The 27,044-nt window shown below is 41.5% G+C and overlaps 1 protein-coding gene across 2 annotated transcripts in view; it reads left to right on the forward strand.

Annotated features, from left to right (window-relative positions):
* Positions 1-22,618, forward strand: part of FNBP1L (formin binding protein 1 like) — a 250,502-nt gene extending 227,884 nt beyond the window's left edge. Inside the window, exons 12-15 of one of the 2 annotated variants that reach the window (XM_030205455.1) lie at positions 4,606-4,700; positions 13,609-13,754; positions 18,250-18,408; positions 20,440-22,618. In XM_030205455.1, the coding sequence (XP_030061315.1) occupies positions 4,606-4,700; positions 13,609-13,754; positions 18,250-18,408; positions 20,440-20,447 (408 nt within the window). In that variant the 3' untranslated portion in view covers positions 20,448-22,618. Of the gene's footprint in view, positions 1-4,605; positions 4,701-13,608; positions 13,755-18,249; positions 19,519-20,439 lie in introns of those variants that run through there. The other variant, XM_030205454.1, reaches the window with a different exon arrangement.
* The last annotated feature ends 4,426 nt before the right edge of the window (positions 22,619-27,044 follow it).

Genomic DNA, 27,044 nt, shown 5'->3' on the forward strand with positions numbered 1-27,044 from the left:
TTCAGCTATTAGTTCATTGAACTGGGATCAGGGAATCTGTTAAAACATGGATACAAGCTCCATCTTGATCTGGAATATAATATCTAGAAATCCAAACAAAAACAAAGTTAAGGTTTCATAGGCAAAAAAATAAGTTGATCTTTAGGATTATATAGATTTAAACAGTCTTTAAATAAAGCATAACAAACTTCAGACATTGTAACATAAACTGGCATCCTGTTGGTTCTGCTGTGAGGTACTACTACTACTACACCTTCTAGTAAGGAATCGGGCAATACTGATTAATAGGTAAGTGCAAAATATAATACAGGTACACATTATATAACCCAAAGTTATCCAGCTTTAACCATTAAGTACTACATTCTATATATCATGCCTAAAACATCGGGGCCAAAATGAAATATGCCTCGGCGTGTTCTTTAAAGTATGCCTGAATTTTGGCATACTTTATAGAATAAGCCTACATTTCTGCGCAGTTTATAGAATATGCTGAGCGCTTGTCCATGTGACTAAACTTAGTCACGGGCAGTTACGCCAAGTAAAAATTGGTTTGAATGCTGACGCCTAAATTAGGCGCGGACTGAGTGTATTCTATAACAATGTGCATAGATTTTAGAAACGCCCATGACCCGCCCATTCCACACCCGTGGCCACACCCCATTTTCAACTATGTGTCAGGGCCCTGTTTACTAAGGTGCGTTAGTGTTTTTAGCACGCCTACACAGCGCTTGCGCTAGCCGTGTAGGCATCTATAGGGATATTGTAGGTGTGAACATGGTTAATGCACGTTAAAAACGTTAGTGTGCTTATAATGTTGCTCAGTAAACAAGGCCCTTAGAATTTACGTGCATCACATTAAGAATACGCTAAGACACTTTTGCGCGTAAATTCGAATTAATGCCCGTTTCAATAATTGCTTAAAGTGGCAATTATTGGCACTGATTGGCATGTTTAATTAAGTTGCACGCTGTATTCCAGAATATGACTGGATTTGCGCATACAACTTAAGTCAAGCTATATAGCATCCGGGGGTAAGCCACTCCATTCAAAGCATATACTTGTCTAGCCCCTGTGTACTGTCACATACTTTTTTTTTTTTTATGAATATATATATATTTTTAATCATTTATTTATAATTTTTTCATTTTACAAGGATCACTTGCAAAACAGTAAAACAGAGATGATTGTACATTAAAACAATATTAGAAGAAAACAATCTCAACAAGATAAATGGATTTTATACAATCTTTCTCTTTCTTAGACCACAAAATAAATAGGGAGAGTGAAACAAGACAAGGAGATCAATTTAAGCAACAGCAAACAAAGAAACGTGGTATTAACCCGATTATCCCCAGTTATTATTTATCTAAATCATTATTCCACATTGATCATCTGGTTGGTTTCTTCAAGACCATAACGGTGCATTGTCCATCAATTTCATTGGAAACATACTTATTGTCCAATATTAGTGAAAGTAATACACCTGATTTCATTTTTTTCCCTTTTAAAACCAGAAATTGTTTAACAATACTGTCACATACTTTTACTGCTGCCACAACCGCAGCTAGGCTCTGCACTTTTCTCAGTTACTTCTGGAGTGGTGAAATGTGGTGGGGGCAGGACATGAATGAAGGTCTCAGAGGAGTGAGGGCCCAGTATAATGTTAATCTGGCCTGACCACCAGTACTAGTAGTTCCAACCTCCACCTTCCTTCCACTTTTGTGAAGAGGAACCACATCTGCCAGTCTCCTGGAGTCACTCCTGACTCTAAAGAAACATTGAAAAGGTCAGACAGCAGAAATGCCCGAAGTTCTCCAAGAATTAATTTATTTATTTTAAGATTTATATACCACTCATGGGCTCATTTTCAAAAGAGAAAAACATCCAAAAAGTGGCATAAGTCTGCATTTGGATGTTTTTTTTACAAAAACATCCAAATCAGCATTTTCAAAACCTATTTTTAGATGTTTTTCTCTGAAGTCCGCCAGAAGTGCATCCAAATCTCAAGGGAGAGTGCCAGGGGCGTGTTCAGGGCAGAACTTGGGTGTTCCTAAGATTTAGACGTTTTTCAGTCATAATGGAACAAAACAAAAAGGTTCAGGACTAAATCTTAGATGTTTTGAGCTTGACCTGTTATTAGTACAAGTAAGGCACAAAAAGGTGCCCTAAATAACCAGCTGACCACTGGAGGGAATCAGGAATGACCTCCCCTTATTCCCCCAGTGGTCACTAACCCCCTCCCACCCCCCATAAAATGTGATGAAAAACATTACTTACCAACCTCTATGCCAGCCTCAGATGTTATACTCAGGTCCATTAGAACAGCATGCAGGTCCCTGGAGTAGTCTAGTGTTGGGTGCAGTGCACTTCAGACAGGTGGACCCAGGCTTCTACCTCCACTGTAGACGGGTGGACCCAGGCTCCTACCTCCCCCTACCTGTTACACTTGTGGAGGAAACTGTGAGCCCTCCAAAACTCACCAGAAACCCACTGTACCCACATATAGTTGCTCCTTCACCTGTAAGGGCTATGGTAATGGTGTACAGTTGGGGGTACTGGGTTTTGGGGGGCTCAGCACATAAGGTAAGGAAGCAATGGTGAGATGTGTACCTGGGAGCATTTTATGAAGTCCCCCTAGGGTGCCCTATTGCTGTCCTGGAATATCAGGGGGACCAGTGTACTAAAAATGCTGGCTCCTCCTACATCCCAATGGCTTGAATTTGGGCATTTTTCACTTGGACGTTTTTTTTCCCCCGAATACGGACCAAAAACAAAATGTCCAAATCACAAAACGTTGTTCGGAACAGTATTTTCGAAAACAAAAGATAGATGTTTTTCTTTTTTTGAAAATGACCTTCTTTCCTATTCGAATATTAGACGTTTTTTGCAAAACATCCAAAGTGAGACTTAGATGTCATATCGAAAATGCCCCTCCACATCACCTAAGTAGTTTCCAAAAATACATAATAAAAATCACAATGCCAAACATATAATCGAACTTCATCAAATAAACAACTAGCTGAACTTTAGTCAAATAGGCAACGTGACACCCAGCAGTCAATAAAAGGCCGCTACAAACCGCTGCAATTTAAGCTGCTTCTGGAATTGAATTGCATTATTACATAACCATATAGGTCCTGTGAGCGCATTCCTCAATTGCGTAGCAGCAACCACAAACGATTAAGTTCTTGTTTCTGCATAATGCATCTGCACAAGGAGATCTAGCGACAACCGCCTGGCAGTACAGTATCTGATCTTAAAGCTCTCTTTGGGTGGTATACCTTCAAAATTGCTCGAATAGACAATGGAGCAGCAGCATACAAAGTTTGAGGAATGAGTGTCAAAACCTTATATTGTATTCACTGGGTAATTGGTAACCAGTGCAAGTTCTTCAAAAATGGCAATACATGAGAAAATTTACCCACACCAGCTATCAGTCACTGCTGCCACGTTTTGAACCATCTGCAATGCCCTGAGCCTCAGTGATGCTATCCAAAGATACAGGGCGTGATAGTAGTCCAACCATGATAGCACCAAGATGTATTCTGTCAGGTCCAATAGCTTTATTTTTGGTCTACCTACTCCAGACCTTTCCTTATTGAACAATGAAAGAAATATTTTACCTTTTTGTCATCAAGGAAAGGAAAGGAGATGGAATTTGATATACTGCCTTTCTGTGGTTACAATCAAAAGTAGTTTACATATTACATAAATGTACTTGTTTTGTACCTGGGGTAGTGAGAGGGTTACGTGACTTGCCCAGAGTCACAAGGAGCTGCAGTGGGAATTGAACTCTCTTTCCCTGGTCCTTAGGCTGCTGCACTAACCATTAGGCTACTCCTCCATTCCAGTACCAGTACCATATCCCTCCCAATATATTAACCAGTACATATCCCTCCACTTCACCCCTGAGTTTCTCAATGCTGATTTTGATTGTGTCTTGTCACTAACATATCCAAAACCTGTTTTGTCTTCCTTTTTGACTATTTTTGCTGTTTTCTTCTGTTTGCATCTTTGTCCTATTTTTCCAGTTTCTCTTAGCTCTTCCAGATCTCTTGTAGCTTACGTGTGCAAACCTTTTTTTATTTTCCTTATATTTTTAGCTACTATTTTAGAAAACTATAGTGGTTCTTTGTCCTATTACTGAGTACTTACTTTCCTAATGAAAAGATTTCTTGCCATTCCAATATCTCTTTTTAGATTTGCTCCCTGGAGTTTTCTCTTCAATTAATTCACTGAAGTTCTCTCCCTATCATCCCTGTGATTGTGCTTAGATAGGATAGAAATGTTTCTAGAAGCAGGTGAAGCCTGGATTTTGCTTCCCCTCCCTGCCTGCTAAATCTTTGTGAAAATACATGGATTTCACATAGAGTCAAAAAGTATGAAATTGCATATTTGTGTTGCTGGTTTAAGCAGACTGCAGAATCTCTGTAAGTTTGAATACCTGTATCCATTAGTATGACATGTGATGATGTCTTATAAAGATACAATGCTGTTTAGGAAATTAAGCAAGATGGTCTGAGGGTTTCTAATTTAACCTTGCTCGCTTCCTTAGTGTCCTGTGGACTTAAAATTCAAATGCATTTTGTTTTTATTTTCACACAGGCCTGGCTGTCTGAAGTGGAGGGTAAAGGAAGTTTAAGAGGAGAAAGAAGGCACAGCTCTGATGTAAACCATCTTGTAGCACAAGGAAGAGAGAGGTCATTACTTTAATAACTTGATTGGAATTTCTTGTACAGCTGTTACCTCTTCAATATTTGGCAATCTTGCCTTCTAATTCTAAAATTCTAGGTTCCATTAACTTTATAATTAAATCCAGAAAGTACAAAACCCATTGCATGTTAAGATTGAGCCAACCCAGTGCAAATTAGACCCAATAGGTGTCCTCTCCAGCTAAACCTATTTTGAGTTTCTTTTTCCAAGTTGGAATTGTGGGCAGCTATAAAATACGAAAAAATTGCCATTCTGTGACCAACAAGAAAAAGAGGACGAAAAACCTCATGTAAACGTGAGCGACGAACAAAGAAGTGAGGTAAACTCAAGGAGGATGTCAAGAAGTCTTTAATGTAAACAGCATAAAATCAACCCAACACGGCTGTGTTTCGGTACAAAGGCCTGCCTCAGGGGTCAGGTGTATTTCTTGTGTTATGGCGGGAAAGCTTAACTCAAGAGTAAAGTTGGAATTCTGGCTGTAGAACCTCTGTAAAGTTATTTATAATTTTTGTCACCGATGTTTGCTGGTTAGACAGTGTTTGCAACCCAGCGTCTTCTCTACTGAGGATTTTACAGAAGTTCTACAGCCAGAATTCTGAATTTACTCTTGAGTTAAGCTTTCCCGCCATAACACAAGAGATACACCTGACCCCTGAGGCAGACCTTTGTGATTAAACACGGCCGTGTCAGGTCGATTTTATGCTGTTTACATTAAAGACTTCTTGACACCCTCCTTGAGTTTACCTCACTTCTTTGTTCGTCATTCTGTGACATTTTTATATAGATAAATATGTTTCATTACATATGAAAAAATACTGAAAAAATGAGTTCTTTGTATGGGACAGACAGCTGACATGATGGCTAGAACGCATAAGGTTTAGCTTTGAATGAAGCTGTGTTTCGAATGCTTCCTATTCACCTGCAAGGATTCTGCTGTAGATAAGAATGATGCCATTGTAAAATGAGTACCACCTATGCTTTTGGGGTCTCTAAAGGAAGGTAGCCAGTTACAGAATTGAACTGGAAGTTGAAGTGGGAGGAATGGTTGAGTTTTGTTTGAATAATAGACTAGAAGATCAGTGGTGGGGAGCTGAAAGGGAGAGTGGGGATTGTATGTATATAATGGCACAGAGTGAAAGAGAGGGCATCTGATACAGGGAGAGGAAAAGTGTAAAAGAAGTCCTGGTTGGGGCAGGGAAGAAAAATGGAGCAGCAGGTAAGTGGGAGAAAAGAGGAGGCTGCTCTGTTAAGGTGGGGAGGGGATGGATGAGAATGCTGGGTGGGACTAGAGCTTGGAGAAGGGGAGGATTGCTCAGCATGGAGCCACTGGGATCAGTGAGAACTAGACTTGCGAAATCCACGGGGTTCCCGCGGGGACTGAAGCAGTTCTGAGGGGATCCCGTGTGGACGGAAGCAGTTCCTGCAGGGTTCCTGTGGGGACGGAAACAATTCCTGCAGGGTTCCCATGGAAGTGTATGCTGCAGTTCTGCCAGCCTCTCACCTACCGAGTACCAAGTTCTTTGATTGCTGTGTCCTCCTTCTTGCTTTAACAGCAGATATGGAAAGTCTCCATTAAGGAGGTGGTAGAGACACAAATGGTGACGGAATTCAAAAAGGCATGGGATGAACACAGAGGATTTCTAATTAGAAAATGGAAGTTATAAAAAAACCTAATCTTAAATGGCTGCATGTGTGTGAATGTGTTGAGTGACGCTTAGATGGCAACTCCGGTGGTGATGAACTAGGTCAGAATTGTAATGTCTGTGTCTCATATATAGCAATCTATTTTAGGATGGGATGGAAAGCAACTTTAGTGGCTGGAATATGAGGACAGACAGACAGACAGACTTTTACGGTCTGTGTCCCTCAAATGAGAAGACGAATAGGCTGGGGTAGGCTTTTACGGCAAGTCCAGCAGTTGGAACATAAGGATAGGGCTGTGTGGACTTCTATGGTCTATATCCCAGAAACGCCAAAGAAAAACCATAATCAAGTATATAATATCACGTTCATTGTTGATTTAATCATGAATTGATAATGAGTGTGACTATTGGGCAGACTGGATGGACCATTCAGGTTTTTATCTGCTGTCACTATGTTACTGTTAATCCTCTCTGCTCCTGGGCTGATGCGCAGACCTCAGCTCTGACACAGGCAAAAGCATCAGATGTCACCTGACCTACTTTCATGTGCATGTAGCAACCTCTTAGCACACAGTGCCAGTGAATCAGAGACAAGTCTTACATGTGCGCACCAGAGTGTTCCAAGTTCCAACTTCTGTTCCTTCCTTGCCTGCAGTGCTTTGGCTCCAACCCAGAGAGAGACAGAGAGCTGACCAGAATTTTTTTTAATGTACCATTACATTCTTGCAGGACTGAGTGGGGTGGGGACAGGTTAAAGTCTTGCGGGGATGGGTAAGATTCCAGTGGTGAGGATGGGTAAGATTTCTGTCCCCATGCAACTCTCTAGGGAGTAGAGGTTTAATGGCCTGCAATCTATGTCCCATTATAATGTGTATTGGACTCTGCACAGCCCCTTCAGGATCCTCAATATAAGAAGCAAAAGGCAGTAAGTTTATTGCAGGAGATACATGGCAAAAGATGCTGTTACCATTTTCCCACAAGTCAGCCAGAATGGACTTCTTTTTTACCAGATGACATTTTCCACATCATGGTTCCTCAAATCTGTCCTTTTTTATTTGAATATCTTCAAAATGTACAAGTATAAATCAAAAAAGAAATAATAGTAATAATAAAAAAAAACCCAAACTCACTGCGCCACTCAAATTATTTGTATTAGTCCCCATAGCAAAACCCATTCAGATTTAGAGAGAGATAGAGAATACTTTTCTAGCTCCATAAACTACCTGTGAATCTGTAAAGAAACCCAAATGCCATTTCCAATGAAGATACTGCCAAACTTCTAAAGAAATATTCTACATTCATCAGTGGTGTGTGGTGACATTTACGAGAGAGATTCAGTAAATGAGCCAAACAACAAGAGAGACTCGCCAGCACCAACATAGCACTTCCCATCCCACAAAAACAACAAGAGGGGCTCAGTGGCTATAGCAGAGCACCTCTTATCCAACCCCTTCCTAAAAAAAGAGGGAGTCGGCAGCCTCATCAAAATACCACCCACTCCAAGTAAAGCAAGAGGGCCCAGCATCCCCAAAATAAGTTTCCACTCCTCATGGAGACAGGTGGGTCTTGGAAGCCTCAACAGTACAACTCATACCCTGCCTAAAACGATAAGAAGGGCTCAACAGCCCAACATAACACTTTCCACCCCCACAGAAACACCACTTGTGTTTCCTCTCAATCCTCTTTCCCCCTGCAACTGTGCCCAGCTGCTTCCTCCTCTGTCACCTTTTGTGTTCTCTTCCTTTCTCGTCTCCCATCTGTTCACCTCGCACTTCCCTCACTTTTATCTTGCTGTGCCCCCTTACCTCTTCTCTGTTCTCATCTCCACTACCCTCTTGTATACTCCTATTGCAATATTCTCTCTCTTCCTATTCTGCCCCCATTCCAAAATCCCCTCTGCCCTCATCCCTATGCTCTTCCCTTCTTGTGCCCCGAATTGCCCTCCTTTTTCCTCACCCCTCCTTCCCTCTCTTCTCCTCCTTTAACCCTTTCTCTTCTCTTTCCATCCTGCCCCCCAACACACCTTCTCTTCCCCTCTTTGCCACTCCAAACTCTCCCCTCTGCACTCCAACCCATTCCTGCCCCCAATATCCTATCTTCCCCCTTTGAACCCCATTCCTGTCCCACCCCATACACACATATCTCTGTGATTTACTTTACCAATCACTTCTCTGTTCTTACTTCCTCCCAGCAGTGACCTGGCCAAAACAGGGCATTGGGCTTAATGACAGATTCCTTCTCTTTCTCCTGCATCTGTGATTTTCATGACCCAGCCTGATTCTAGCAGCAGCAGAACAGGCACAGTCTATAGCACTAAAGCGTAAAGGGATGCTGACAAGCAGGGTTGGCAGTGCAGTCACAGGACACATGATGGGAGTGGCAGTGGGCTCCCTACTGGATCTAGGACACTGATGTTTAGGGTAGGAAGGAAGCACAGCATTGAGGGGATCAGTTTTAGGGCTCCTGCACCAGAGAACAGGCATCAGAAAAGGTGCAAAACAGCTCCCCCTGGCCTGCACATGACTCGCTGTGGCCGTTCCATGAACAGACACAGAAGCCGCAGCTGAGTTGTATGCAGACCAGGAGAGCTGTTTAACACCTTTCCTGATACCTGCTGTCTAGCTCAAAGGTAAAACATCTCAGCCTTACAAACACAGAGAAGAAAAAAAGACCAAGACAGGTGGCATTATGGCAGCAAAGCTGGGGATTCACTGAAACCCTTGAAGGCCATGACTGCACACCACTGACATTCATAGATTAATTCCCAAGAAAGTTTTCCAAATGAGTCTGATCAGATATCCCTGTTCCCTTGGTAACCAATCAGACTAATTAGATTGTAAGCTCTGTCGAGCAGGGACTGTCTCTTCATGTTCAAGTGTACAGCGCTGCGTTCGTCTAGTAGCGCTATAGAAATGATAAGTAGTAGTAGTATGGGAACTTTAGAAAAAAGTTACACCTAACGCCAGTACCCAAAGTTCTAACAGAAGAGATTTTTTCTTCCAAAACTGGGGAACATAGAAAACTGCTGCTCACAAAATTTAGCACTCTTTTAAATAAAATAAAGCTTGTCAACCATGTTCTTATCAATCTCTAAAAAAACAAAAAACTAAAAAGACTTGAACTATGGCTGTTCTTGTGATGATATTGTGTGAAGCTTTTAGAAAAGCCATGGGCTGTCAACTGGCACCTCAAAGGCTTATTAAATACCTTCTACTGTACAGGGGGAAAGTGCAGTTGAGGGCAGGTTTGATGTGATTGATTCAGATATGTCAATGTTAGGAAAACACAACACATTACAGAAATACGTCTTAAATAATACTACTGGAGTCAGAAGACGAGTTTTCAATAAGTTTAAAAATCTCAACTTTTTTTGAGAATACTTTTTTGCTTTTATTAATTTTCCAATTACTTATGTTGTTAAACTTTCAAGACACATTTACTAATGTGGTAATCACCTCTTTCCTCCTTTTATATTTCCTCCATTAATTATATCCAACAGCCACACCTTGCCAATTACCCTCTCCCAGTTTCACACCGCAAGAGTAGGCCAACTCTCTATACTGATGGTAGAGAGATTAATTTGGGTAAGTGAACCAATCTGAGAATAAATGGCAGTTTTATTAGGACTAACAGTTTCACAGTCAGGTAAGGGTACCTGAAAGGTCTTTATATCACCTGCGGTAGGAAGATCTAAACCAGATAAGCCTTTAAACAAAATTAAAGGTCGAGATTATGGGATTTAGTCACTTGAGGGTAAAGAAATTACCGATTCAGTGGATGATACAATTGACCCTTCTGGATGATGACAGCTGAATTAGAGAGACTGCATATTACCTGTCTATAGGCCCCTGTGCAGCCACTGAAGCCTATGCCCTTGTCAGTCTTGATTTGTCCTGTGCTGGTGGGAAGAGGAAGGTTAATGGCAGACTTCTTTGGAGGCCCTCCGGGCCACTGAAGAAGCAACCTCTTTTGGCTATGTGGTTGTGTATCATAGGCATCGGTACTTTTGGCTATTAGAATGGAAGGAAAGGGAGTCAAGAGTTTTGGGTTGAGGAAAGATGACATCCCCTACCTCTCCAACCACACAGATGGCACTGGAACAAAAGTAATCATAAGGTGCACGCCTATCCAGTATGGCTGCTTCTCCCCTGCTAATAATGTTTTCAGGATATTCACAATGCATATGGATGAAATAAATTAGCATATGCTAGATTTCCAAAATATGCAAATTGATTTACTATGTGGCCATTACAGATATCCTGAAAATCCAATTGGCATCCCCAGGACCGAGTTTGAAAGCTCTGCTCTGCTCTACATGATGTAGAAAGTACTTGAAGGATTGAGAGTTTGGCCACTAGGATTTAATGCCAAAAAAATGCAAAAAAACCAAACGCAGTGTCTTCTACTTGGGGTGCAGAAACACAGAGGTTCACTAAATAAAGTGAGGAGGTTGCAGGCAGGGCAGCAAACCAAAATGTGCCCCCCCCCCCACCTTGGGCTCTGGCCCCCTCCCACCTCGAGGTCTGGCTACGCCCCTGTTCAACATCATAAGCTTTATGAAATAAAAAAGGATCTAAATATGGACATCAAGAGCACCACAGAAAGAGAGTGACTATGGTAGACAAACTGAAATAACCTCAAAGGTAGAAATGTACAAGAACCATTTTTTCACTTGAAAGGAAGATCTAGTAAAAGGGTTCTTATGTCAGAAAAAAAGGATAGCTAAAGTAGTTTTTCGCAACCCACCCTTGCCACATGAAGCAGGTTTGCGTACACTGCATCGCCAATGTATACACAATCAACACATAGTAACATACATAGTAACATAGTAGATGACGGCAGAAAAAGACCTGCACAGTCCATCCAGTCTGCCCAACAAGATGAACTCATGTGTATACCATACCTTGATTTGTACCTGTCTTTTTCAGGGCACAGACCGTATAAGTCTGCCCAGCACTATCCCCTCCTCCCAACCACCAGCCCCGCCTCCCACCACCGGCTCTGGCACAGACTGTATAAGTCTGCCCAGCACTATTCCCCGCCTCCCAACCACCAGTCCTGCCTCCCACCACCGGATGTGGCACAGACCGTATAAGTCTGCCCACCACTATCTTCGCCTCCCAACCACCAACCCCTCTTCCCCTCCACCGGCTCCGCCACCCAATTTCGGCTAAGCTTCTGAGGATCCATTCCTTCTGCACAGGATTCCTTTATATATATCCCACGCATGTTTGAATTCCGTTACTGTTTTCCTCTCCACCACCTCCCACGGGAGGGCATTCCAAGCATCCACCACTTGGAATGCCCTCCCGTGGGAGGTGGTAGAGAGGAAAATGGTAACAGAATTCAAACATGCGTGGGATATACATAAAGGAATCCTGTGCAGAAGGAATTTTGAATTTTCATAATGGATATCCTGAGGCTGGATGGAGCAGGATTGGGAATCAGTGAGCTAGAGGATATATTTCTTTGCAAATTGTGGTGGATGTGTAGAATAGTCTCCCGATGGAGGTGGGGGGGGGGGGGGGGGCAAAAACAGTAATATCTTCATGCTTTTGCAAGTTCTCAGTTCTTTTGAAGACAGCATGGTAAAGCTGGAGGTCAGATGGAATCTGTGTACTGTATCGGTAAAGAAAATTGGGCAGATTAGATTATTCTCACTTGCCCTTACCTGCTGTTGTGTTCCCTGGTTCTGTGTTCAGTTAATGTATATGCTGGAAAAGACCAAACTGAATTCAATTGCCTGCTTCAGTGTTTTTCAGTGAAGATAACGAAGACACATACATACTGTAACTCTGCTCTTGCCATCTTCCAGTCCATTTTCTGCTTCACCAGTTCAGCCTTTCCCAGGAGACAAAGCTGCGATTGTGTGCAGAATGTCAGGCTCTGATCTGTGGATGGAAGCCTGATTTGGCTTCAATAAAACCTGCTGTTTGCAAAATAATCTTTGGGTGGATATGGAGGGGTTAAGTGGAAGAGGCTCAGGAGAACTGGGCAAAGCCTTTGAAAACCCAGTGCAGATCTGTGAACATGGTTTATGGTTTGTTCACTACTTACTATACCACCTTTTGTAACAAAGAAATAAATAAAGTGGTTTACAGTTCAATAGATTACGAAAGATTAATTAGATATAAAGGAAAAGAATGCTATAATCAAATAGGAGAGAACATAAAACCCAAAGGAAAGTATTTGCACACATTATAAGTAATCAAGTAGTAAAGTAAGGTGAATACAAATCACAAAGGAGCCATTTACTAAAGCTTAACGCGTGCTAACGGACCATTAGCACACTCTAAAGGCTGTATGTCCTATTTTATACTGATGAGCCATGTGGCACTTGACTCACGCTAATGTCTGTTAGTGCATACTAAGCTTTAATAAATGGACCCCATAGTTCGGCGTTAACTTGATAGGTGCGTAAGTATCCATGATTAATTTTGTACAGATCTGCAGATGATTTGTGCTGGCTAGTTAAGACCCTTATTTATCAATAAGATACTTGAATGAATTTGATGAACCCACTGATTTTATACATCTTGAGCAAAATAAGTTGTGAACCTCGCTTAAAATTTTGCATTTATAGTACCTACTTATTGGTCTAAATAATTCAAAACTATTTTTTTTTCATTTCTGTGTCATCTGCATTAACTAGAGGCTCCAGACAGCTTATAACATAAAAAAAATCAATAAAACCCCACAAAATAAATTCCACAGCATAAACATTCCAGCACATTACAGAAAAGCCTTTCTGACCAACCACGTTCAGTAAAGGATTCCTAGCCCAGGAATGTTTTGCTTTTATGTTTGTGATGAAGAAGAAACAAAAAAGTGAGGAGAATGGATGAGGATACCAACTGTTTTATATTTATTCACTTAAAAAATTACATGTGCATAACAGCGACCTCCTTTTTTGCCTTTGCTTTTATGTTTGCCATTGCTCAGACTATTTGTAAGAAATCTGTTTGTTAACAGCAGTGTAAATTTAAGGGTCTCGGCATTATTATTAGGTTTTTTGTGTGTGTAAAACTTAAGCTTGTCCTTGAAATCACCATGGAGATTAGTGGCTAAAGATGCTTGCAGAAAGTGATAGATTTGTGGTCTTTAAGAATCTGTTTTTGAATATTTAAGGCTTGAGACGCTTTGAATCCGAAAAACACATACACACTCACACTTGCTGACTGGAAGTTTCAGAAATGACTGTTACTGGTTGAAATGTGTTCATGGGTTCTTGTCTCTGTTTGTTGTATTGTAGCCCTGAGGGAAGCTACACAGAAGATGCTAATCAGGAAGTCCGAGGCCAGCCACAGTCACATGGCCACCATGAGTTTGATGATGACTTTGAAGATGACGATCCTCTACCAGCCATTGGACACTGCAAAGCCATCTATCCATTTGATGGTATAATTACATTCAATTTGCTAGTGAAGGCATTAGGAACTGAGATCTTAGAAAATGCTTGAATCATCCAAACCTAGGATTGGTTTCTTGGGATTGTTATGGTTGGACAGTTTATTAACACAATAAGGCTATTTAAAAAAAAGTCTCTGTTGGGTTTTGCACCGGTTTTGAAAGGCACAAACAGATTTTTAGAAAGTCCTCATTTCAACTAGGGAGGGATTAAATAATAATTTTCCTCAATCCCCCAGTATTTGTCTGCCTCCAAAATGAAAATAATATTCTTTACTTCTCATTCCGGAAATGGCGATCGCCATTACGGCATAGTGTAAGCCACATTGAGCCTGCAAAGAGGTGGGAAAATGTGGGATACAAATGCAGCAAATAAAAAATAATAAAAGAAACATTGTGACCTCACTACTTAATTGGCATCACTTATACATATAGGTTTGTACAATGAACTAGCTATACATGGAAGCTTGCTGCTTATATGTGGAAGATGCAAAATTGCCTCTGAGTTGTGCTGCTCATTTTCCCCACATGTATTTTTGTAAAATGGCTACTCATGCTGTGCATCTAGGCACATGCCCTTCATATCCTTCCAAAAAGGCTCCTTGTTCGACGGAGTGTTTTGTAAATTACTGCCAGGATTGAGCATGCCTGACCTGCATGCCTTAATTCCAATGTCATACATCCACCACTATTTAGGATTAGCAAGACTCAAACATATATTAGGTGTTGACCTCTTAACTAACAGACCTCAGCAGCACCACTCCGAGCTCTCAAATGTTCATTGCTCTAAGCTTTCTGTGCTCTCTCTCATCATCAGTCTTAGAAGTATAGATTATAGCCATTGAGTTCAAATACATTCAATAATACTTTATAATATGATAGATTTATAGTATAATAGACTTAGCTTTCAAAAAGCGTTCCTGAAGAACGAATCAGCAAGGGGGATGTTTTATCCAACACGCGCCATTTTTCAAGGATATGCCCCTTATGCTGCAGCCATCAAAGTCACTGCTGTATTCTCATGAAAAGCCATGAGGCAAAACACAGCGCATGTTGGATAAAACATCCCCCTTGCTGATTCGTTCTTCAGGAACGCTTTTTGAAAGCTAAGTCTATTATACTGTAAGTCTATCATATTATAAAGTATTATTGAATTTATTTGAACTCAGTGAATATAATCTATACCTCTCAGACCGATGACGAGAGAGCACAGAAAGCTTGGAGCAATGAACATTTGAGAGCTCGGAGTGGTGCTGCTGAGGTCTGTTAGTTAAGAGGTCAGCACCTGATATATGTTTGAGTCTTGCTAATCCTAAATAGTGATGGATGTTTGACATGTTTGTTGGATAACTATTTGGGACAATTATTGGAGCCTGATTTATAGGTTAATTCCAATGTCAACGTTCTTTGTAAAATGGTTCTTCATCTCTAGCCAGGGCAGCTTGTGTAGACACTCCCATTTATAGAATATAGTCTGAAAACAATAAATTGCAGGCTGGCTGACTCCAGCAGTAAGATTGCAGTTCATCCCCAAAGTGATGTATAGCCTGAAAAGCAAATAATAACTACAACATTTGAAAGTTATTTTTATGCTAATTTGAGACTTGCATCCAAGTGTGATGTGCCCAGCTGCCCTCTGAACGCCTGAAGTGTCTTACAATGTACAGCAGCCTAGGAAGGCTTCTAGCTTGTACCATTCTAAAATTCAAGTAAGTAGCGTTCTAGATACCCTCCTTCAGTTCATATCCAACTAGCCTGGTTTTTAGGATATGCACAATGACTATTCATGAGAGACTTGCATACATTAAAGGCAGTGTTTGCAAATATTTCATATCTCGAAATCTAGGCTGGCTGGGTGTTTGCTCTGAGGACTGGTTGAGAGCCATTGTTCTAGTTTATTATTATATTTGGATTTGATTATTTGTCTTTCCAATGTGAGCCCAAGGCTAGTAATATTCAGGTACACTAGCTTTCCCTGTCCCTGGAAGGCTTACAATGTAAGTTTGTACATGAGGCAAGGAGCATCAATGGAAGAAGCAGGATTGAACCCTGGCTTCTTCCAGATCAGAATCAGTTGGGATGCAACCAGGCAGTCATCCTGGACTGGCATGCTCTGTGCCTGTCTGAAGCTGAAGAAGGCATAGTCTATTGTTTCAGCCCCCTCTCAAATTTTTGCCCAAGGCTTCTTTTGGTTCTCAACTCAACTGCTCTAAGCTTCAACCTACTCCACTGCTAATTCCCAGGGAGCATTTTCATCTAGCTAAGTATTTCGTAACCCCTATTGTGAAGGCACACCTCACCAGTCACATTTTCAGGATTTCATAATAAATATGCATTAAGAGGGATTTGTAGACACAGGTCCTCAGATATACACAAATATATCTGTTACATCTTCATTGTGGCTCTCTTGAAAACTTGACTGGTTAGGTGTGCTTCCAGGACCTGGTTAGGAAACACTGGCCTAGTTACTATGGGCACATTTCTGTAACAGGCTGCCTGCAGTAAGGGAAATGGGACTTGATATACCGCCTGTCTGAGGTTTTTGCAACTACATTCAAAGCGGTTTACATATATTCAGGTACTTATTTTGTACCGGGGCAATGGAGGGTTAAGTGACTTGCCCAGAGTCACAAGGAGCTGCAGTGGGAATTGAACTCAGTTCCCCAGGATCAATGTCCACTGCACTAACCACTAGGCTACTCCTCCACTAGCAACATTCCATGTAGAAGCCTGCCCTTGTAGATGACCAATGCGGCCACGCAGGCTTCTGTTTCTGTGAGTCTGATGTGCAGGACGTCAGAAGCCTGCGCGGCCGCGTTGCTGATCTGCAAGGGCAGGCTTCTACATGGAATGTTGCTAGTGGAATTACAACATTCCATGTAGAATCTCAAATAGTAGCAATAGAATCTCAGTAGTAGCAACATTCCATCTAGAATCTCCAATAGTAGCAACATTCCATGTAGAATCTCAAATAGGGAAATGGGACTTGATATACCGCCTGTCTGAGGTTTTTGCAACTACATTCAAAGCAGTTTACATATATTCAGGTACTTATTTTGTACCAGGGGCAATGGAGGGTTAAGTGACTTGCCCAGTCACAAGGATCTGCAGTGGGAATTGAGCTCAGTTCCCCAGGATCAAAGTCCACTGCGCTAACCACTAGGCTACTCCTCCACTCTGGTGTCTGGAAGGGCCTACTTTATCGAATACTAGTGTAACTGGCTATGTACCTGCTTAACATTTAGGTGTGAGCACTTGCACCAACCATAGAGCTAGTGTGAGTGTCTAAATATAACAGATACGTGTATAAATGGGAGACGTATGTATACTGTGTAAGTTAAGCAGGTATTTTCAGGATAGAGCTTAGGCAGCCTGCTGGCATCTGTGTGCATAATTGCATGCACACATATGTTAGTATTCTAAACATTAACCCTTGTAACGTACCCACAAATATTAGCATTAAGTTTATAGACTTGCCCCGTATACGTGGCAATGTTGAAAAATTATCTCTTGCAAAGCACCATGGGCTTCCTCAGTCAATGCCTAATTTGTTAAAATGTCCGCTGTTCTCTTCAATACTGATCCAGTTTTGGAATGGGCTGTTTATGCTGAGGCGAAAGCAGACGAAATGATCCCTCCGGATCAGTTAAGAATATTACCAGGTGGTATTTCATGTCATAGATTGGTTTACTGTGTAATAATTCATGGTGTAAGCATGATCTTTTGCCTTTCTGAGGCTGTGTTCTTTTAGTTGTTTCCAGGTCACATATTCAGTATTTTTCTCCTCTAACTGCACAATATTTTGAATCTTTCCTGCTCGAGAGTACGTCTTTTGCTGGATGTACTGTACACCTCATTCTTTTAAAGATTTCTGTACATCTTATAGATTTTCATACCGTTCCTATATATTTTTCTTTTGTCCACGCAAGAAGATTCAGATGAGGAGGTAGAAAGAACCTGAGAAAGCACAGTTCAAAGGCATCACTCATGTCTTATGATGTACTAGTCGAGTTTTCAAGAAAGCCACGATGAAGACGTAACAGATATATTTGTGTATACCTGAATCTCTGTGTCTACAAATCTCTCTTAATGCTTATTTATTATGAAATCCTGAAAAAGTGACTGGTGAGGTGTGCCTTCATGATAGGGGTTATGAAATACTTAGCTAGGTGAAAATGCTCCCTGCGAATTTTATTGTTGTGTGTACTTCGACCCTCTCCTCTGCTGTCACATTGACTCAGACTGGCACTTCTTGTTCTTCGGACAAAATGCCATTTTTTTACAGCTCAAGCTAAAACAATATAGAAGGCTTGGATTAGAAAACTAGAATTTCGCAGGTATTTTTCTTGAATAAAAGAATTAAATGATTTTTCTATAATCTGTAGCTTTAAGCTTTTTCAGCCATCTTCCCTTTCTTCCTTTGGAGCAAGCTTAGACAATGAGATTGAATTTATTGTGACCAGAGTTTGTCTTCTGTCCTCTGTAGGTCATAACGAAGGAACTCTCTCCATGCAAGAAGCAGAGGTTCTGTACATTATTGAAGAGGACAAAGGAGACGGATGGACAAGAGCCCGAAGACAGAACGGAGAAGAAGGCTATGTGCCAACATCATACATAGAAATAACACTAGAAAAAAACAGTAAAGGTGCAGTAACATATATTTAACCCTAAACTGCAGACGATCATCGCCAGATGAACAATTTCAGCAAGTTTTAAGAACTGGAAGGGTGTTTATTGTTCACCATGTGAGCGCAGCTAAAAGTTTCATTTTTCACAGATGTGAATTTTATTAGTAGGAAAACACCCCAATGAGCACCTTGTAGAATCTTTAAAAGAATTGTTTCTAATGTCGATCAGTTGCAGCTGCCGTATTCTGGCATATTTCTGATTTAGGGTCTTTGGGTATTCTTATTTTAGAAATCAATGCTAAGGTTATCGTATATTTTCATAATTACTTTTATAAGTGTTCCTATTTGTATCTGAAATATATTTTTAACAAACCTATTTACAGCGGCTGCTTAGACGTAGTATTCAGAATTCGGATCCAGTAATTTAGAACAGAATGCATTAAGTGTATCCTATCCTCATGTTTCTACTCATGGCGCAAAGATGATTTATGACAGCTCACTGACGAGGTCTTTTGCAGAAAATGTTTAGTGTGGCTTCTTATCTGCTATGGAAATACCTTGACTTGACTGAAAGAAAAAAAAGGTGTTTCCCGTTTTCTCAAGAAGATGAAGAAACACAGTATCACCGGGAAGTATGACGTTAACCAGAAGAAGAGAATTGCTCAGTTTTCTTAAAAATAAATATATAAATCTGGAATTATAACAGCTGTAATTTTGACTTGCTGCTCATTAGTTTTTAAGTAGGATCCAGAATTTAGAATAATGGAGAAAAAAGGAAGCAAATAGGTGTAGTACCCTCATTTCATTAGCATAACAATTTTTCCTGGTACCAGAGTATGGGTGCAGTATCCTTCCTTACCAACTATGTAATGAGCATTTACTATTGTAATTTTTACACTTCTTACTGGATTTGTCTGATTTGCCTTGTTCTATGCGTGTCTTTTAGCTTCCTTCTCATTTTTTTTTTACTACAGAGTTTTATTTAAGCCACTTAGGGGTCCTTTTACTAAGGTGCGCTGAAAAATGGCCTGCCCTAGTGTAAGTGCTTGTTTTGGACGCCCACAGATCCATTTCTCAGCGCACCTGTAAAAATGCCTTTTTAAAATTTTGACCGAAAATGGATGTGCGGAAAAATGAAAATTGGCTCGCGTCCATTTTGGGTCTGAGACCTTACTGCCACCCATTGACTTAGCAGTAGGGTCTCACGCGTCAACTGGGCGGTAATGGTCTACATGTGTCAAATGCCTTTTACCACCAGGTAACGCCGCACGCCAGAAAAGAAAGATAATTTTCTGGCGGTTGTAGTGGATGCGCGTAAAAAATGAAATTACCGCCCGGGCCATGCAGTAGCCAGGCAGTAATTCCAAATTGACGCCCGTAGGTGCCTACATGGCTTAGTAAAAGGGCCCCTTAGATTTTGCAATAGATAAGCAATGTATCAAATTTTTTGCAAAATTAAATCTTTGGATTTAAGCTCATCTATGACAGCGATACTCAACCACTGTCACTCTCCTTGTAGAATAGGAAAATGTTGCCAGAAAATGTTGTCATGTCGCTTCCCTTGTTGTTTCATGGAATGTTCAATTTTTTTGGAGGGGGGGAGGTATTTTATGTTATGGGAACAATGTCGTCAACTGTGCACACTCATTAAGAAAGAGTGCACAGTACAGTCTCTAAAGAGTTTATGCTCTTTCAGGAGTGTTTTTTATTGATGGCACACATGAGATTTTGTGTTTTCTTCAACTCGTTTTCATTTGCCAATGACATGAAACAACATGGGAAATGTCATTGACATTTCCTGTATCGTTTCAAACGAATGCACTTCCATAGTGCAGAACATGTTTAGGATTAAAATTTACAGCATTAACCTAATAATCATAAAGATTATACATTATTTGGAAAATGTGATAGTGTAGAAAAGTCTCTTCATTGAAAAATCATGTTCTGGGGTTGAGTAACGCTGCTTGAGACAAATCTGAATGGTTTTTCGTTATTTTTCCGAAGCCTTGTGATAATTGAACTCTCTTCTCTTTCCTCTTGGACTGCAGGTTCCTGAAGAGGGTTTCTGAGAAAATGGGCGAGCTGTTGAAGGAGGTTACACGCAGCTGCTTTTTAGGGGAGGGTTTTTAGCTTGGGAGGTCCAGAGAGAGAGCGCAGCAAGTTGCATGAATGCATGCAGGTATCCATTAATCACTAATGTCATTCACATCTCCATATTCCTAACATGGACACTGCAAATGCTGCACCTTCTGTGGCGTAAGTATACAGGGATAAAAGGCAACCATGCCTGATGTAAAGCCAAAAAGGTGTCCTAAAATTCAAAACCGCTCAACATCCCATAATTATCCACTGAACTCCCTTCATCCAATCTCTATTTAAATGGGTTATCAGTTCAGAACTTTGTACCCTGTGAATGTCTGCCTGTGCCACCTACATGCTCGCCCTAACATCCTGTTGCATGTCTAGCATGATCAGCCTAGACTGTGTCAGGTGTGTCTACATAACCTCTTCTTGTTTTCATAGCTTTTTGTCGTCATTTTGCATTTCTAGTAAACCACTTTTACTTTTCAGCATCATTTTCACTCTTGTGTTTGTGTCTGTTCATATATATTTTGCTGCTGTATCTGTTTCATCTGTGATAATAGCTGCTTACATTCCATTTTTGACATGGTCAATAAGGCAATGAAAACTGAGGGTATCCATTTTGATATTAAATAATACATTTCTGCTGTGGCCTGGAAAGCTGTCAGGAAACCCATTGGAAATGTGGCTCGCCTTCAGCACCTCAACCGGAAAAATAAACGACAGTGAGTGCTGAAAATGCGGAGTAGCCCAGATGACCTCCTCAATCTTCAGACAAGAGACTGGTTTAACGTCGAATGCTTGCCATTAGACACTGCCTTAAACTAGTGTGCCTAAACTGTCACTTGCCAATGCTACCAGTACAGTATCCCTCAAGGGCAGCTCAATATGGCCGCCTCTGACTCATGAAATGGTGCCAGAGCTGCCAAGGGAGCCGTGATGGATAGTTTCTAGCGTTCTACCTTGTTTGTGATGAGCGAAGCATCGTACATTTCTCGATCGGAATTGGAGACTGTTTTATCATGTTCATTATGCTGAGTGTTTTTTTAATAGACATTTTAAGGAGAAATTTACTCTTGCTGGTCTTTTCCATTTGGGTTCTGAAGCTCAAACTGCAATTTAATTACTCTGAGGATAGTAAAGTTTCATTATATGAACATGTGGAACTGTGTAATGATCTTTGTGCACTTTTCCGTGTAAACAGTTGGAACTGGCATATGTTTATACATGTAAATATATGTGTCTACAGTGCTCATGTTGCTTGTTTGTTTTACCCCACATTTGTGATTTTATTAAAAAAAAAAAAAAATTAGACTACATAAAAGCATACATGTAATGAGTGAGGAAAAACATTTCCATTATAGCTTCACAGATTCAATTTCCTGCTTTCACACAGGAATCCAGAACACCACCTATTTTCTCTGGAAACGAAGCAATATTTAGAACCAATACTCTTAAAAAGGAATATTTCAGTGTTATTGAAGTTGTACTACAATCCAGGAGTAGCTATCATGTGGAAGCTTATTTCTCAGAAATAAAAGTAAACCACTGTTATACAGATGTTGGTGTGTTCCATTGAGATAGGGAAATTGTACTCTTTAGACTTTGAGTAGTATATACAGGGATTATTTATATAATGTGACTTAACTCATTACTGACAAAGCGTAGTTTTTTTAAAAATCTAATGCTGTTTAATTTTAAATTCAATGGTGAGGATTAAAAGTTGAATCCAAGCTGTTTGTTTCTACTGTGGGGCCTGACCTTTGCTGGGCTGCTGGCCATGTAGGTCAAGGAGAACAGTTCCTCGTAGGAGAGGACCAGCTGTTCTTTCACGCTGCTGTTCTGTGTCAAAAAGCTGAACTGCTTCCTCTGGAGGCGAGTTGCTTCTCTGTGAGGGAAATGGTGCAACCTGTATGAGCATGATTTAAATGGGGGGGGGGGGGGGGGGAGAGGACAATTTGTACTTGCACAGTTAGTAATAGATAAGTCATTGTTCTGGAAATTTGAACATGTGGGTTGTCTTAATCTTAAGAGTTTTCCAGTAAATTTTTAATCTCTTTGTGCACATGTTGATTTTCTTAACAGTTAATGCTTTGTCTAAAATTGTGTTTTGTTGAGAATATTTTCATGAAATTAAAACAAAAAAATCCCCATCTTTTCATGGTCAAATTTGTCTTTTTTTTTTTTTTAAATTGTGTGTTTGTATAAGTAATGAACATAAGAATATAAGACTTTTTCCTATTAGGTCAGACCAAAGGTCCATCTAGCCCAGTATCCTGCTTCCAAAGTGGCCAATCCAGATCACAAGTACCCGGCAAGATTCCATGATACCAACTCCCAGGAAAAAGCAATGTCTTTCTCTGGGAATACCTTAATAGCAATTTATGGAGTTTAGCTCCAGGAACTTATCCAAACCTTTTATAAACCCAGCTACGCTAAGTGCTTTTTACAAGTGGCAGTCAATCATTAACAACTGATGATCAGGAGAAATAGTGTTGCCAGTGGGGTTTAGCTGCTGAAAGCTGGTGAAAAAAGTAAGCTAAAGTGGCCTTGTACTAACGTGTATTACCGTATGCAGTTACCCCTGGATTCTATAAACGGCGACTAAAGTTGTGCATGCAGATCAACGCGTGTAGCTGATTTGCACGCACAACTTAATTGCTCAACAAGCCAATCAGCACCAATAAGTGGCTGCTAACCAATTATTGGCATTAATTGGCCTTGATTAGGATTTACGCACAGATAATATTCTGTAACAATCTGCATGTAAATCCTAATGCAAATTGGGGGGGGGGGGTATGGTTGGGGGCATTTCAGGGGTGTTCCAAAATTGTACATGCATAAATACAGAATTCAGTCGAACCACATCTAATTTAGGTGCTGGAATTTACACCAGCTTTTAGCTGTTATAGCCAGTTCTATTAGAGCAGCAAGCAGGTGCCTGGAGTGGTGTAGTGGTCAGTGCAGTGCACTGTAGAGCAGGGGACCCAGGCCCATATCTAACTCTACCAGTCACACTTGTGGTGGAAACTGTTTGAGCCCTACAAAACTCACCAAAATTCTACTATACCCACATATAGGTGACTCTCTTCACTCATAAGATCTATTGTAGTGGTGTACAGTTGGGAACGGCAGGTTTTGGAGGACGCGGCAGACAAGGGGTTAACGGTGAGATGTGTACCTGGGAGCTTTTATATGAAGTTCATAGCAGTGCCCCATTGCTCTCCTGAGATGTCTTTGTGGCCAGTCTACTAAGATTTCTGGCTCCTCCTAAATCCCAATGACATGATTTTGTGCATTTTGCACTTGGACTTTTTTTTTTAATGGACCAAAAAGATAAATGTACAGAGCATAAAACCATGTAGCATGTGACCATTTTTGATTAAACAAAAAAAAAGATATTTTGCAGTCTCAAAAATGTCTATTGTCACAGAATGCCTAGAACCCACCTGGGGCTAACCCTGTGGCCACCTGGAGGGTCTTTCCCCAGCACTGCTCAGGTCCACCTACACCTGCTGCTTGTGCTCTATACTAGCAGCCTCCTTCCCACTGACTGGATCTCGTTTGCCTCTAGGTAAGTCTCCCACTCTCAAGTTATTTCCCAGTGATTTCTAGGATGTCAGGAGTCACAGAGACAGATCACCGAAGACGCCAGAGACTGGCGCTGAAGAAGACCAGCTGGTGGGGGTTGGGGACCCTCGCCATCAAAGGTACCTGGCGGTGGAGGAAGGGGGTCAAAAGTAGAGGGGGTCAGGGCTAAATCTATGGGGGTCCACGGCCCCACCTAGCTACGCCCCTGATTCTATAAAGAACAGTAGGTAACTACTATTTTTTAAATAGAATGAGCTTTTAAATATAAATATATTTAAATATATAGAATTACCACCTTAGTGTCCAGATTCAGGACTTGTGATTCCAGGATTCTGGAAGGAGCCCTTGTGCATGGATCTCATCCATGGATGGTCAAAAACCAGATCTGTTCTCTTCCTCTATTCCCCCTCTTCTGATCTCTCTTGCTCTCCCTCCAGTCCACACCACGTCCACACTCTACAGTCCATCTGCCCTTTCCCCCCTCCCTGGTATGGGATCCTGCTCCACTATGGCAACCCCATATCTGTCTCACCCCCCCCCCCCCCTATTTATTCCCGCTGCTGTAGCACCCCCCCCCCCCCCCCCCCCCCCCAATATTCATTATCAGCTATGGAAGAAAGTAGAAAAAACAACTATATGGCCCTTGACAGGAGCTGTAGAAAGTGGGGAACCAGTGTCTGGGCAGGTCTGAGCAGTCAAGTTCAATCAACCCCATCCCACCTCATCCCAACTTCCCCTGCAAAGCCTACTAGAACACTAACAGCAGCAAGAAGAAAAGCCACAGCTCCTGCCACACCAGCCTGAGTGGAGGATAGGAAAAGGGAAATAAGTCTCAGTAGAATAGGAGGAGCTAACCTATTCCAAGATGGGGAAGGAGGAGATGCGGAGCCACATCAGCTCAGGCCTGTGCAGTAGTTGCAGGAAGGAAAAAGCAGCTCCTGCAAAATCAATCTGGAAAGGGGAAAAGAAATGAAAATTTCCAGTTGGTGTCAGCCTGTGTGGCAGTAATGGGGAAAAAAATAAACCAAGTTCTGCTGTATCGGTATTGGGAGGAGATGAGTTGCTCATATCAGAATAGCCTGAGCAGAAGCCGAGAGGAGGTGGCAGCTCCCTCTAGACAGGACAGTATGAACACCTGTAACAAGGAAGCTGGATTCCATAGCCAGAGGCGAATGGGGCAGTTACCACAGAATTGCGGCCAACTGGGGTCCAAGCTTATATTGAACCACAGCACACCATCCAGTGTCATTCTGTGTAGGACGGTACTTCAGCTGGCTGTGATTCTGTGGCAACTGATAGAACTTCCTAAACTAGAAATTTAAGGGCTCACATAACAATTTACACATATTTACATCTAATACCCAACAAGTACAAACAGTACTTATAACAACCATATACATAATTTTGCTTTACATTAAAAAAAAAAATTAGCATGGTGAAGATCTAGCTGGGCATCCCTGAGTTCTGGATAAATTCTCCGGTTCCCTGACACTAATCCCTGGGGACTGTCCCAGTAAGTTACATAAGGAAAACAGGCAAACATGCCAGCGAGCTTACTAGGTACAAGTATTCACTCAGGCTTATCAGAGGCTGCATCTTTTTTTGTGCTCATGCGTATTTGTCTCTAGAACATATTCACAGCAGTGCTTGATTGTTAATGTACCCATGAAAATCTACAAAAAGCAACTTTGAAGTTCTATTGTACAAACAAAATCCCTTTGGGCAGGGCCACCGTGAGGGGGGCGGAGTGGCAAAATTCCCCGGGCCTGTCCTCCAAGGGGGATCCCTGCGCCTGCTCTTGTGTGCTGGGGCCTGGGTGATTGGGTTAACTTGATAACCCAGTCCCAGCACACAGGAGGAGGAGAATGACAGACCGAGGGAGGAGCAGATGCAGGAAGGTAGGGAGCGATGGCGGCCCGAGTTGGGGGGATGGTGCTGGCAGCGGCTGCGGCCTGAGTGTAGGGCTGCGGTGGTTGTGGCCTGAGTGGGGCAGGGGGCAGTGGTGGCCCGGGCCCAGGCCCGGTTCTGTCTCTCAGCAGTCCTGCAGTGCAATAAAACAACACAAGCACTCAATCAGACTTGGCTTGTTGGTGATATTTTTTCCTGCAAAGCTGGTTGCTGTAACTGATTGGAGTAAACGCGAATAAGGATTCCTTTCGGGATCCAAGTCCCGATTGAGCACTCGTGTTGTTTTCACGGACCGTGTTGAGTCCATCTTCAAGCAAATATGTTTAGCATTTTGTTGCCTTCAAGCAAGAGGTTTTTGTACACATCAATAAAGGACTTGAGCATTTTGCCTGGACTATGGTACTGGTCAGTCCTAAATCCCCCCCCCCCCCTTTCTTTTTTGTTTTTCTTTATTGGGGGAGTGTTTGGATTTCACAAAGTTGCACATAAGAGAGGAGCCAGTTAGGGAGCCAAGAAGTTAAAGAACCTTTTAAATTAATGTGTGAGGTGGATAAAACAGAGGTTATTATTATTAATTTAGATTTTGCTCACACCTTTTTCAATGAGTTACACTCAGATACACTGGGTATTTCCCTGTCAGGCTTACAAGCTAATTGTGTACCTGAGGCAATGGAGAGTGAAGTGGCTTGCCCAAGATCACAAGGAGCAGCAGTGGGATTTGAAGTGGGCACCATGTTGAGACTGGTTTCCTAACCACTAGGTCACTCCTCCAATTGCTAGTGGAGACCCCTCCCCCCAGGTCCAAACAGGTTGATTACTGGCACTTGCACATGCCTTACAGCACATGTAAAAGCCAATGTATGACTTTTTACAGACATGTATTCCTATTGTGACATGTGAACTACATGTACTATTTTGGGTTTTTTTTTTTGCTTATCCAAACCACACCTCCTTGAAATTCCTGTGTCTCAGAGCATCTGCACATCTAAATAGAGGCTTTCTGAAATAGACAGTTACATATACGTGCAATTTACAAGTGTGTAGATGCTTCTAAAATGACTTCTAGTGTCAC

The sequence above is a fragment of the Microcaecilia unicolor genome, chromosome 6 (genome assembly GCF_901765095.1).
Source record: "Microcaecilia unicolor chromosome 6, aMicUni1.1, whole genome shotgun sequence".
NCBI lineage: Eukaryota > Metazoa > Chordata > Amphibia > Gymnophiona > Siphonopidae > Microcaecilia > Microcaecilia unicolor.